Here is a 12079-nt window from a genome sequence, read left to right as displayed (position 1 = left end):
CATTCCCTCCCCACTCCAGGGGAAGGATACTGCAAAATCTCCATTCCCTCCCCACTCCAGGGGAAGGATTCTTGGTGCTCTCTGAGCTTGTTTCATTACCCCACTAGGTAACATCATCAGTACTAGAAGAGAGTGGTGAAGGAGGAAGAGGAGGAGAAAAAGAAGAAAGAGGAGAAGGAGGCGTTTGGAGGGGATGGGGAGGAGAACTGTGGGGACCTTGGTGCTCTCTGAGCTTGGTTGTTTTCTTGCAGATCTTTCATTACCCGAACGAGGTAACAAACTAAATTACATCAGCAGGATAGCCCCTCATTCCAACCCTTACTTGCAAATATTCTCCTTTAAAGTATAAACAGGTAGATTACATCAGCGGCCCTCAACCTTTTTGGCACCAGAGGCCAGTTTCATGGAAGACCACTTTTCCACGGACTAGGATGGTGGGTGGAGAGGAGCAGCGTGCAACCTGGATCCCGCATATGGTAAGAGTTTACAGTAGGATTCGCACACCCACCATTCACATCCAGCTGGGCTACCCAGGCCGTGAACCAGTACTGATCTGCGGCAGTGGTGGGATTCAAATAATTTAACAACCGGTTCTCTGCCCTAATGACCAGCATAGTAGGTGGGGCTTGGTGGTCATGTTACTGGGTGGGCATGGCCAACTCAACATCACTCACGTTGGTGGGCGTTTCACCTTAGCTATTACAATGGAATAAGGGTTAACCAGAGAGGCAGTTTCTGTAAGCAGGGCGATAAAGATGAGGCTAGAAACAACACCAGAATGTTTCCTTCCTGCCTTCCTTACAGGATTAGCCCTGTAAAGTTGAGAAAAACAAAAGGAGATTTCTTCCAACAACCGGTTCTCTCAACTGCTTAGAAAGTTACCAACCGGTTCTCTCGAATAGGTGCGAACCGGCTGAATCCCACCACTGGTCTGCGATCAGAGGGTTGGAGACCTCTGGCTTACATGACTCACCAGCACCAAGGCGCAGTGGTAATGATGGAAAGGACGGAGGTATTTCACAGGGATGTTGTATTTCGCAAGAATTTCTTTGGTGTCCTTGTCAGCTACAGTGAGAGACACATCTGGAAAGACAAAGGCGGTCAGATTAAGCCACAAAAATGCCAGCGAGAGCAAGAATCGTGGTCAGCTCTTTTCATTTTTATTTTCTTTCCTTGAAAGCAAGCGGGGCGCCAGGCTGCTGCTTTTGATCGGAGCGGTGACATTTAATCTCCCAGCCTTTCCTGCCATTTCCCCAATCTAAATAACTCCCCCAGGGGAGCTATTAGGCACATGAAAGGGGAAAAAAAAAGAGAATGCAGATTCTTTGGTCCTTTCTATATTGTTTGCCCTGCTCTGGGGAGAAAGCACGGTTTTCAATGGGGAGGGTGGCAGCTGATTGCGACCTGACAAATAATGGAGTCGGGTGGATTAACAGCCCTTCTCTAAAAGATGCTCCTCTGGTAAAAAAAAATTAGAGCAGAGGGGGCTGCTTTTAAAATTGGAAAGAGAGCCAAATATCTACCCTTCCCTAGTTGTTGCAAAATTGATTGGTGTTTTTGTTCGTTTATCTCTCATAAACCTATTCCAAATGCTTGTTAGTTACTGAGAGTTCAGAACTCCATCAACAGAGAGAGATGAGAGAGAGAGAGAGAGAGAGAGAGAGAGAGTGAGTGAGAGAGAGAGAGATGAGAGAGAGAGAGAGATGAGAGAGACAGACAGACAGACAAACAGATGATAAAGATATAGTTAGATGATAGATAGATAGATAGATAGATAGATAGATAGATAGATAGATGATAGATAGATAGATAGATAGGAAAGAGGGATATGATGGTGATAGATGACAGATAGATAGATAAATAGATGGATGAATGGAGAGATAGATAGATAGATAGATAGATAGATAGATAGATAGATAGATGTTAGAGAGAGAGAGAGAAAGAGAGAGAGAGATGTAGATGATGATAGATGATAGATGATAGATGATAGATGATAGATGATAGATGATAGATGATAGATAGATAGATAGATAGATGAAGATGTAGATAGATGGATAGATAAGATAGATGGATAGATAAGATAGATGATAGATAGATAGATAGATAGATAGATAGATAGATAGATAGATAGATAGATAGATGTAGTAGATAGATGATAGATATAGATAGATAGATAGATAGATAGATAGATAGATAGATAGATAGATAGATAGATAGATAGATAAAGATATAGATATATGATTGATAGATAGATAGATAGAGATATAGATAGATGATTGATAGATGATAGATTGATTGATAGCTAGATATAGATATAGATGTTAGATATAGATAGATAGATAGATAGATAGATAGATAGATAGATAGATAGATAGACAGACAGACAGACAGACAGACAGACAGACAGATAGATATAGATAGATATAGATAGATATAGATAGATATAGATAGATATAGATAGATATAGATAGATATAGATAGATAGATGATAGATAGATGAGAGAGATGACAGAAAGAGAGAGGGAGATGAGAGAGAGATGATGGAGAGAGATGATAGATTCAGACAGATATCTCAATATCCATCACTTTACATGTCTACTGCATTATAATTGCAGTAGGAAAACCATTGTATTGTCATCTGACACAAGCCCCCACCCATGTGCTAATTTCTAATCTCGCCAATTATCATCACCTTATGAATTTCTAACACCGCTAAGCAAAGTTTTAAAAGCTGTGTGGAACAAAAGGCCCAGGCAAAGAACACAAGCTCCCATTCATTCCCTTGATAAAACTCATTATTCTTAGCTGTACGTGTGAAAAGGGGCCTGAAGAGGCTCCCAATCCTTGGGGACCCCCTCCCCTCCCCTTGTCTTCCGAGCAGAGAGCGCTGTCCTTGGTGCTGAACTGTAATCAGGCACTACTTGAAGGGAAGACGAAGGTGTGATAAATAGTTGATAGTGTCTACATTTTGGTTTGGAATTTACATCTCGGGGGTGGGGTGGGATATCCACAGGGAATAGTTATGTTAGGCTGTGGTAGAAAGAGCTAAAAAAAACACCTTAAAAGGATTGTAAATGTTTGTATTATTATCTGCAAAAATACACCTTAACTTCCATTCCCATCCGAAGCCTTTTCTTTCTCTTCCTTTCGAACACATTTGTGTATGTTTCGTTTATTTTTTCCACCCCACCTTTATTTTTTTTCCTGTAACGTTGCCAGAGATGGGGGGAAGAGGGGGAGAGAAGGGGAGAGGAAGAAGGGAAGGGACAGGAAGAGAAGGAATTGCAATAGCGCTCTGTTAAAATAAAAAATGAACTTCAAACATGCAAGGCATTTATTAGACAATGAGAAAATTGGGGCATGATAGAATTAAAATCTTTTTTTGACTGCTCCATCAAAAATAAACACCCCAATAGCTAAGACTTCAAGATTAATAAGAAACTTAATAATTTAAGAGTATGAAAGCAAAGCCAGACAATGAAAGTTGAACCATATTTCTGTGAAAATCGAGTGGAAGAGAGTTAATCTTTTGAGTGGACTCAAAATGGGGAGTTTTCAGAATTTGATAAGTTGAAATAGTCCTCTTCTGTTATTTCAACTGGAACTACCGGTAACAAACCGAACCAGTACTACCCAAACTGGTAATAAAAAATGCTACCGTTGGCCTGAACCGGTAGTAAAAAAATGCTTAACAATGTTCTGATGATCAGCTGTGCTGCACAATGATACAAAGTTTTTTTTTTTACTTTTTCTTTTAGCATTTGGGGTCCGTTTTTTGCTCTTAGGAGGATTATCTGAGGCCTGCTAGGCTAAAAATGGGGGTGGGGGTGCGGGTGCTGCGAAAGAAAGAAAGAAAGAGGGATGGGAGAAAAAATGGGAGGGAAGGAAAGAAGGAAGGAAAGAAAGAAAGAAAGATGGATGGGAGGAAAAACTGGGGGGAAGGAAGGAAGGAAGGAAGGAAGGAAGGAAGAAAGAAAGAAAGAAAGAAAGAAAGAAAGAAAGAAAGAAAGAGGGAGGAATGGGAAGAAAAAAGGGAGAGGGAGGAATGGGAAGAAAAAAGGGAGGGAAGGGAGAAAGAAAGAAAGAAAGAGGGATGGGAGAAAAAATGGGAGGGAAGGAAGGAAAGAAAGAAAGAGGGATGGGAGAAAAACCGGGAGGGAAGGAAGGAAGGAAGGAAAGAATGAAAGAAAGAAAGAAAGAAAGAAAGAAGGGAGGGAAGAAAGGAAGGAAGGAAGGAAGGAAGGAAGGAAGAAAGAAAGAAAGAAAGAAAGAAAGAAAGAAAGAAAGAAAGAAAGAAAGAAAGAAAGAAAAGGAGAGGGAGGAAGGACCACAAACCTGGCATTAGACCCAGCTTCAGAGGATACCTTGAAAGAGCACAGCAATCCAGGGCTGGAAGTCACCTGGAGGCCATCTAGTCCAACCCCCTGCTCCAGCAGGACATTGTTAAAGTGAATTTCCGTCTTTTGAACCCCCAGTCACATGACTACATAGCTACGCCCACCCAGCCACATGATTCCCACCGAGCCACGCCCACAGAACCTGTGGGAGAAAAAATTTAGATTTCACCACTGCTCCATAGCATTTCCTGAGCTTCCTGAGAATCCAGCTGAAGCTCCAATCTGACCTTATTAAGGAAGTCCCAAGCCAGGGAGACCTTGTTGCTTTGCGTCGGGAGATGCTCTCCAGCCTGTCTGCCAGCCTGTCTCATTATCTCCCCCCACCCCCCCAGCAGGGTTGTTCTCGCCGTGGCCATTATTCTTTGTCCCACAAATCCCTTGCCCAAGAAGGCAGGCCTGCCTCTCCTGTGAGCCTTGACAACGGATGAATACAGCTTCATTTCCTCAATCATTAGTTGCCAGTCGCTTTCTGTGTGACCCCCCCACTGGTGAAGGGAGGGGGCAGAGGCACCACGTAACTAGGACTAAATAGATAACCACGAGCAACAGCCTTGCCCGGCTCCTGCCCAAAACATGGATTTCTTTGTATCTCCCTCTTCTCTCTCTCTCCCTCTCTCCCTCCCTCTCTCTCTCCCTCCCTCTCTCTTTTCTTTCTCTCTCTCTGGAGTTGCCTCCCATCAATTCATTTTCTTTCTGATTGCAATCACCAACTCCAAGAACACCGTGACTTCAGATGCCGCCTGGATGTCCACCACCTAACCTCACAACCTCTTGGTCAGAGAAGGAAGGGTGAAATCCAGTGGTGGGATTAAAATAATTTAAGAACAGGTTCTCTGCCCTAATGACCGGCTGGGTGGGCGGGGCTCGGTAATCATGTGAGCGGGCGGGGGTGGCCAAGTCAACGACACTCACGTCGATGGGCGCTTCGCCTTAGCTGTGACAATGTGACCAGGGTTAACCGGAGAGGCAGTTTCTGTAAGCAGGGCAACAAAGATGGGTTCACCGACAAATCTGCGCTGATGAAACCGCGCCCGCCATTAACAAACAACATAATGGGACGTGAAAACAACATTATAACCCTAATCCTAACCCTTTACAATGTTGTTTTCGCGTCCCACTATGTTGTTTGTTGATGGCGGGCGCGGTTTCCTCGGCGCGCATTTGTTGGGCGCGCATTTGACGGGTCACGCAAAGATGGGGCTAGAAACACCAGAATCTATTACCCCTGTTTCCATGGACCTTTTGGCATACAGCCTTGCTGGCCACATGACTCCAGTGTTGACTTTGGACAACGCCAAGAAACGGAGATGCCCTAGATCGGATAGGGAAAACTTTCTCTCCAGCAGAAGCATTTGACAGGTCTTTTGGTGAAGATGTTTTTCTTTTTTCTCGGAGGGCATCTCCAGGTCTCGCGGGGGGTGTGTGTCCTTTTGGGGGTGCTGCACCCTTAAAGGAGCAGGTCCCGGTCCACGCAACCCTGGCCCTCATCTTGACTCTTTTGACCTGTCCTGTCGATACCCCTGTCCCATTGCCTTGCCTAGGAAAGCAGCTTCCTCCAACTGGATTTAGGGAACCAACCTTGAAACTCTGCAGAAGGCCCCATCTTCTTCCTTCTGGGGCTGAGATAGGTAGCGGAGTACATCAAACACTGTCTTGTTTCACTGAATCAGTAGCCGTAATGGAATTACCTGGAGTGCTACGACTGGCTGGCTTCGTTGCGCCAGTGTCTGGCATTAATCTAATTGCTTAACTCTAATGCCATTAGTATTATTATGATTACCCGCATAACATCGCTCAGCTTGGAAGAATAAAGACCAAGCCACCAGGACGGATGGTTACCGTCTTGGGAAAACACCTCAATTATCAATCATCATTTCCCCATTAAGGTAGGCAACGGAGCTAGGAGGGAACGAGCCAGAGATAGCAGAGCACAGATCCCGGTTCCTAGCTAGGAGATAAGCGGGACTATTTGGTAGACAATTATTAAATATAGACTCATTTTCTTGATGGGGAAAGGAAGGATTCAGGAGCAGAACTCTGCATGCACAATCTGCTAGCTGGGTACCACCTCATGTGTTTATGCCACCGAATTCCTTTCAGTTTGGCACGCAAACTTTTTAAACTCTTGCATCCCATTGATTGATGAAGTGCCATCAAGTTGGCGTCAACTCTTAAGGACCGTGTAGATGTTCTCCAGGACCCTCAACACCCCCCACCCCCCAACCTGATCCTTAAGAGTTTCCAACCTTCCCCCATCGTCACCACGACTGAATCTATCCTTCTTGTTTTGGGTTGGTTCTTTTTCCTCCTCCTCCCTTCAATTCGTTCATTCAGTCCCACCAAGCTTCACAGATCTTCCAAAGCGGCCCCACCTTCTTCTCCTGCCTTGATGGAGTCAATTTCCACGGTCACTCTTTCCTCCCAGGTTGGAGCGTACGTGGGTTGTGCAGAGACGTGGGTCACTGCCTGAGCTGACTGCTTGCTGTCTTCTTCTGAAGTGGTTTTGCTACAAATGGAGAAGAAGGGAAGATGTGACATAATTTGGGTACTTGGTAGGTAGTGTTCTGTTCTGTTCTGTTCTGTTCTGTTCTACTCTACTCTACTCCTATTCTATTCTATTCATTTCTATATTTTACTCTATATTCTATTCTGCTCTGCTCTGCTTTACTCTACTCCATTTCTATATTTTATATTCTATTCTATATTCTATTCTATTATTTCATTATTTCTATTCTATTCTATATTCTATTCTATTCTATTCATTATTTTATTATTTCTATTCAATTCTATATTCTATTCTATTACTTCATTATTTTATTATTTCTATTCTATTCTATTCTATTCTATTCTATTCTATTCTATATTCTATTCTATTACTTCATTACTTCATTATTTCTATTCTATTCTATTCTATTCTATTCTATATTCTATTCTATTATTTTATTATTTCTATTCTATTCATTATTTTATTATTTCTATTCTATATTCTATTCTATTACTTCATTACTTCATTATTTCTATTCTATTCTATTCTATATTCTATTCTATTATTTTATTATTTCTATTCTATTCATTATTTTATTATTTCTATTCTATATTCTATTCTATTACTTCATTATTTCTATTCTATTCTATTCTATATTCTATTCTATTACTTCATTATTTTATTATTTCTATTCTAGTCTATTATATATTCTAGTCTAGTCTAGTCTAGTCTACGCTACCCTACGCTACCCTACCCTACCCTATCTTTCTAGTAAATAGTTTTGGCTGGTTTCTATGTTCCTTCAATAAACCTAGTTGCCTTAACAGACGCCTTGGCATTTTAGTCTATGCAGCTACATATGGTATCATTTCTACTTTTTGTAATGCAATGCCTCCAACCTATTTTTAATATACATTTCCCAAGCAAAGATTTTGCCCCCAGCGTTTGCCTAGACTTGCTCTCTTGAATGGCATTTTGCCAGATCAGCATTTCAATTTGCAGAGCCTCCCCCAGCCAAGTATGAAAGATAGCCCCAGAACCTTCTCTGGTACTGCCTACTCAACCTTCCTGGCAGATTTATTCCACCCTCCTTGGCGTAATTTATTTCCATCCATAGAACCATTTATTTTACCTCTCTCTACCATAACTTATTTCCAGACCTGGTGTAATTTATTTTACAGCCCTAATATAATTTGCATTGATTGGCAGGAGCTCCCCAAGGTTTCAGATTTAAAAAAAAAAAAGGTCATTCCCATCTCAACCTAGAAATGCTGAGCTAAGCTACTGGGTTTTCCTGCAGGGAGAGAGCTGGGCTCTGAACATGAGTGACGTCTATTCCCTAACTTATTCAAACCTTTCGGTCCCAGTTCTGCATTGGGGTAAGGCAAACAGCTGTATTTTGGGAAGCAAAATTTGCTTCCAAATGACCTGTCCTGTGAGTCCCTTGGGCTGCAAGGTGATCAAACTGGCCAATCCTAGAGGAGATCAATCCTGACTGCTCTCTAGAAGGTTAGATCCTGAAGATGAAACTCAAAGACTTTGGCCACCAAATGAGAAGGAAGGACTCATTGGAGAAGAGCCTCATGCTGGGAACGATGGAGGGCAAAAGAAGAAGAAGGGGACGGCAGAGAAGGAGGTGGCTGGATGGAGTCACCAAAGCAGCCGGCTTGAGCTTCAATGGACTCCAGAGGATGGTAGAGGACAGGAAGGCCTGGAGGAATGTTGTCCATGGGGTCGTGATGGGTCAGTCATGACTTTGCAACTAACAACAACATAGATGTATATGTAGGTAGATAAATAGGTAGATAGATTTAGATAAAGACTGACTAAACCGGTCATTCCTAGAGGAGATCAACCCTGACTGCTCTCTAGAAGGTTAGATCCTGAAGATGAAACTCAAAGACTTTGGCCACCAAATGAGAAGGAAGGACTCATTGGAGAAGAGCCTCATGCTGGGAACGATGGAGAGCAAGAGAAGAAGGGGAGGACAGAGAAGGAGGTGGCTGGATGGAGTCACCGAAGCAGTCGGCATGAGCTTCAATGGACTCCAGAGGATGGTAGAGGACAGGAAGCCCTGGAGGAACGTTGTCCATGGGGTCGCGATGGGTCGGACACAACTTTGCAATTAGCGGAGTTCCATCCGCCAGTCAGTGCCGACTGGCGACTACGCGGAGGAGAGCCTTTTCAGTAGTAGCTCCGACCCTTTGGAACGATCTCCCCGTGGAGATTCGCACCCTCACCACCGTCCAGACCTTCCGCACAGCCCTTAAGATCTGGCTATCCCGTCAGGCCTGGGGATAAAGATTCTAATCCGCCCCACCCGAATGTTGAATGAAAGTTGTGTTTTATTGTTTATTTTTTTATTCACGTACTGTCTTATGTTTTGTCTTGCACACCCCCTCCCATGAATTGTAAGCCGCCCTGAGTCCCCTCAGGGAAAAGGGCGGCCTATAAATAATAAATAAAATCTAAAATCTAAAAATGACCACTTTGGTTTTTTTTTTACAGAGAAATCCTTCCAAACTCCCAAAGTTTTGTTGCATCGAAGTTCTGAGGTCTTTTCTCGTGGTAAAACTGGATGAATTGTCCAACCAATTCTTGACGAGAAAGTTGCTGCAAATTATTGCTATTGTTATGGTTCATGGCACAGTCGGCCAGATATTCAGGCTGGATTACCAGTTTTGGATTCTTTGACTAACCACAAGAAAAGCAAGTGAATGGATCTGCTAAATACGTGTAGCATGTTGGACAAGGGCTTTGTGTACTTATTTCTGTTTAACTGGAGGCTGGAATAGGAAATCTATGAATATTCCTTAGTGAGAAACGTCCATACTTTACCTGCGTCTGCTGTGACGGCTTTTCAGTTTTGGATTTCTATTGATTCCAACTAATCAATGCCATCATTTGCACTTCATTCTCATCACAGCATTTCAACTCCCTGGAGATGGTGATTGTTATGCATGTTACTATCCAACTGCATTAATGCCTCTTACCAAGTACAGAAGAAGATTTCCGTGCAGGAAGAGAGAATGAGTCAAGCAAGGAAGAAAGGAGGAAGAGAAGGGGAGCGAAAGCTATCAACACCAGGAGGGCTTCTTGCACAGAGGCTAGAAAAAGGACTCAATCAGGCCAACTTCAGAGTTGACACCATCATGGTCAGGAGCCAAATACTAACTGTCATGCATCTCTGAAGAATTTATCATCTTACCGTAAACCTCAGCTCATTGTTCCCCTTGCCCTTCTGTACAGAGTCTTAAAATGCAGCTATTAATTGGATCAGAAATTGCAACTTCCTTCAGACCAATGTGTTGGGAGAGCGTTAATTGATGTAACGTCATTATATCCTTCAGTTGCAAGCATGGAAATGCAACTGACATGCCAATTCAGGAGCAATTCGGGAAGGAAGGAAGGAGGGAGGGAGGGAAGAAGGAAGGAAGAAAGGAAGAAAGGAAGAAAGGAAGAAAGGAAGAAAGGAAGAAAGGAAGAAAGGAAGAAAGGAAGAAAGGAAGAAAGGAAGAAAGGAAGAAAGGAAGAAAGGAAGGATAGTGCAAGAGAAGGAGGAAGGAAGGAAGGATAGAGAGAGAGAGGGAGGAAGAATGGATGGATAGAGGGTGGGAGGGAGGGAAGAATGATGGATGGATGGATGAATGAATGGAGGGAGGGAGGGAGGGAGGAAAGAAGGAATGAAGGATAGAGGGAGGATGGATAGAGGGAGGGAGGAAGGAAAGAAGGAAGGAAGGAAGAAGGAAGGAAGAAAGGAAGGATAGTGCGAGAGAAGGAGGAAGGAAGGAAGGATAGAGAGAGAGAGGGAGGAAGAATGGATGGATAGAGGTTGAGAGGGAGGGAAGAATGATGGATGGATGGATGGATGGATGGATGGATGGACGGAGGGAGGAAAGAAGGAATGAAGGATAGAGGGAGGGAGGATGGATGGATAGAGGGAGGGAGGAAGGAAAGAAGGAAGGAAGGAAGAAGGAAGGAAGAAAGGAAGGATAGTGCGAGAGAAGGAGGAAGGAAGGAAGGATAGAAGGAGAGAGGGAGGAAGAATGAATGGATAGAGGGTGGGAGGGAGGGAAGAATGATGAAGGGAGGGAGGGGGGAAAGAAGGAAGGAAAGAAAGAGAGGGAGGAAGGGAGGGAGGAAGAAAGGAAGGGAAAGGGGGATTATTCACTGCCCCAGGGTTCCTCTTGAAATAGGCATTCTCACATTTGCACACGTGGGCAGCACCTCTTCCGAGATGGGGGATGCGTTTCAGCTAATTGACATCCAAAGTTTTCTACAAAGAAGAGAGTGGCCAGTTCTTCTAAAGCACGCGAAGGCCCCTTTCTTCTCTTTTTAGGTCCCCTCTGTCCGTTGTCCCTCAAAAAGACGCGAACTCCCGTTTCCAACACTTAAGAGCGGGACAGGTTACTAAACATTTCCACCAGCCTTGCAGGTGGGTGGCATGATGGCGAGATGATTCTTGTCCATCAACTCTCTCAAGGCATCCCTCCAACTCATCTCCCCCAGCTGCTCTCCTGGACTCCCAGGTCTTTGAAAGCTTCTTGGGTTGATGCCCCTCCCCATCAAACACACACACACACACACACACACACACACACACACACAGGCCCCTCTGCAAGCCACCTCCCTTGTGATCCACTCATCCCAGAATTGCCTCTTCTCCGGGCAGTCAGCCGATGAAAATTTAATGACGGTTTTCTTTCAAGCCATTTGATCCTGGCCTCTCGGCTGCCGCACCCACCCACCTGCGGCTGGCGAGACCCTTTTAATGGAACCCCAGGCTGGCCCTCCTGCCATGTGTTAATGAGGTTCTCGCTTGAAAGGGGAGAGAGAGAGAGAGAGAGAAAGAGAGAGAGAGAGAGACAGAGAGAGACAGAGAGAGACAGAGAGAGAGAGAGAGAGAGAAAGATGAGACAGACAGACAGACAGAAAAACAGATGATAAAGATATAGTTAGATGATAGATAGATAGATAGATAGATAGATAGATAGATAGATAGATAGATAGATAGACAGCCCTCCTGTATCTTCCCAACCTTCCCACCCAACCCCCCTCTCCTCCTTCTTAGTCTCCCTTCTATTCTCTCTCTCTTTCTCTCTCTCCCCACCCCTTCTTTCTAAAACCCCTCCTTCGCCTTCTTAAGTGTAGCTGCTGGCATTTCAAACTCTGTAATTGGCCGCGTGTGACTCCAGCC

The 12079-nt window shown here is 43.9% G+C and overlaps 1 protein-coding gene across 1 annotated transcript in view; it reads right to left on the bottom strand.

The window, feature by feature from the left end:
- The window catches only part of CCDC33 (coiled-coil domain containing 33), a gene marked incomplete in the record, with an annotated part of 103756 nt that overhangs the window by 49278 nt on the left and 42399 nt on the right, over positions 1 to 12079 (bottom strand). The window contains 2 exon segments of the mRNA XM_087704040.1: positions 974 to 1083; positions 6770 to 6903. Of these exon segments, the coding sequence (XP_087560166.1) occupies positions 974 to 1083; positions 6770 to 6903 (244 nt within the window).

Source organism: Thamnophis sirtalis, unplaced genomic scaffold (genome assembly GCF_051295495.1).
Source record: "Thamnophis sirtalis isolate CommonGarterSnake01/CBP01778 unplaced genomic scaffold, rThaSir2_p1.2 scaffold_2, whole genome shotgun sequence".
Taxonomy (NCBI): domain Eukaryota; kingdom Metazoa; phylum Chordata; class Lepidosauria; order Squamata; family Natricidae; genus Thamnophis; species Thamnophis sirtalis.
Note: the sequence above shows the minus strand (reverse complement) of the source record. Positions and strands in the feature narration are given on the sequence as shown.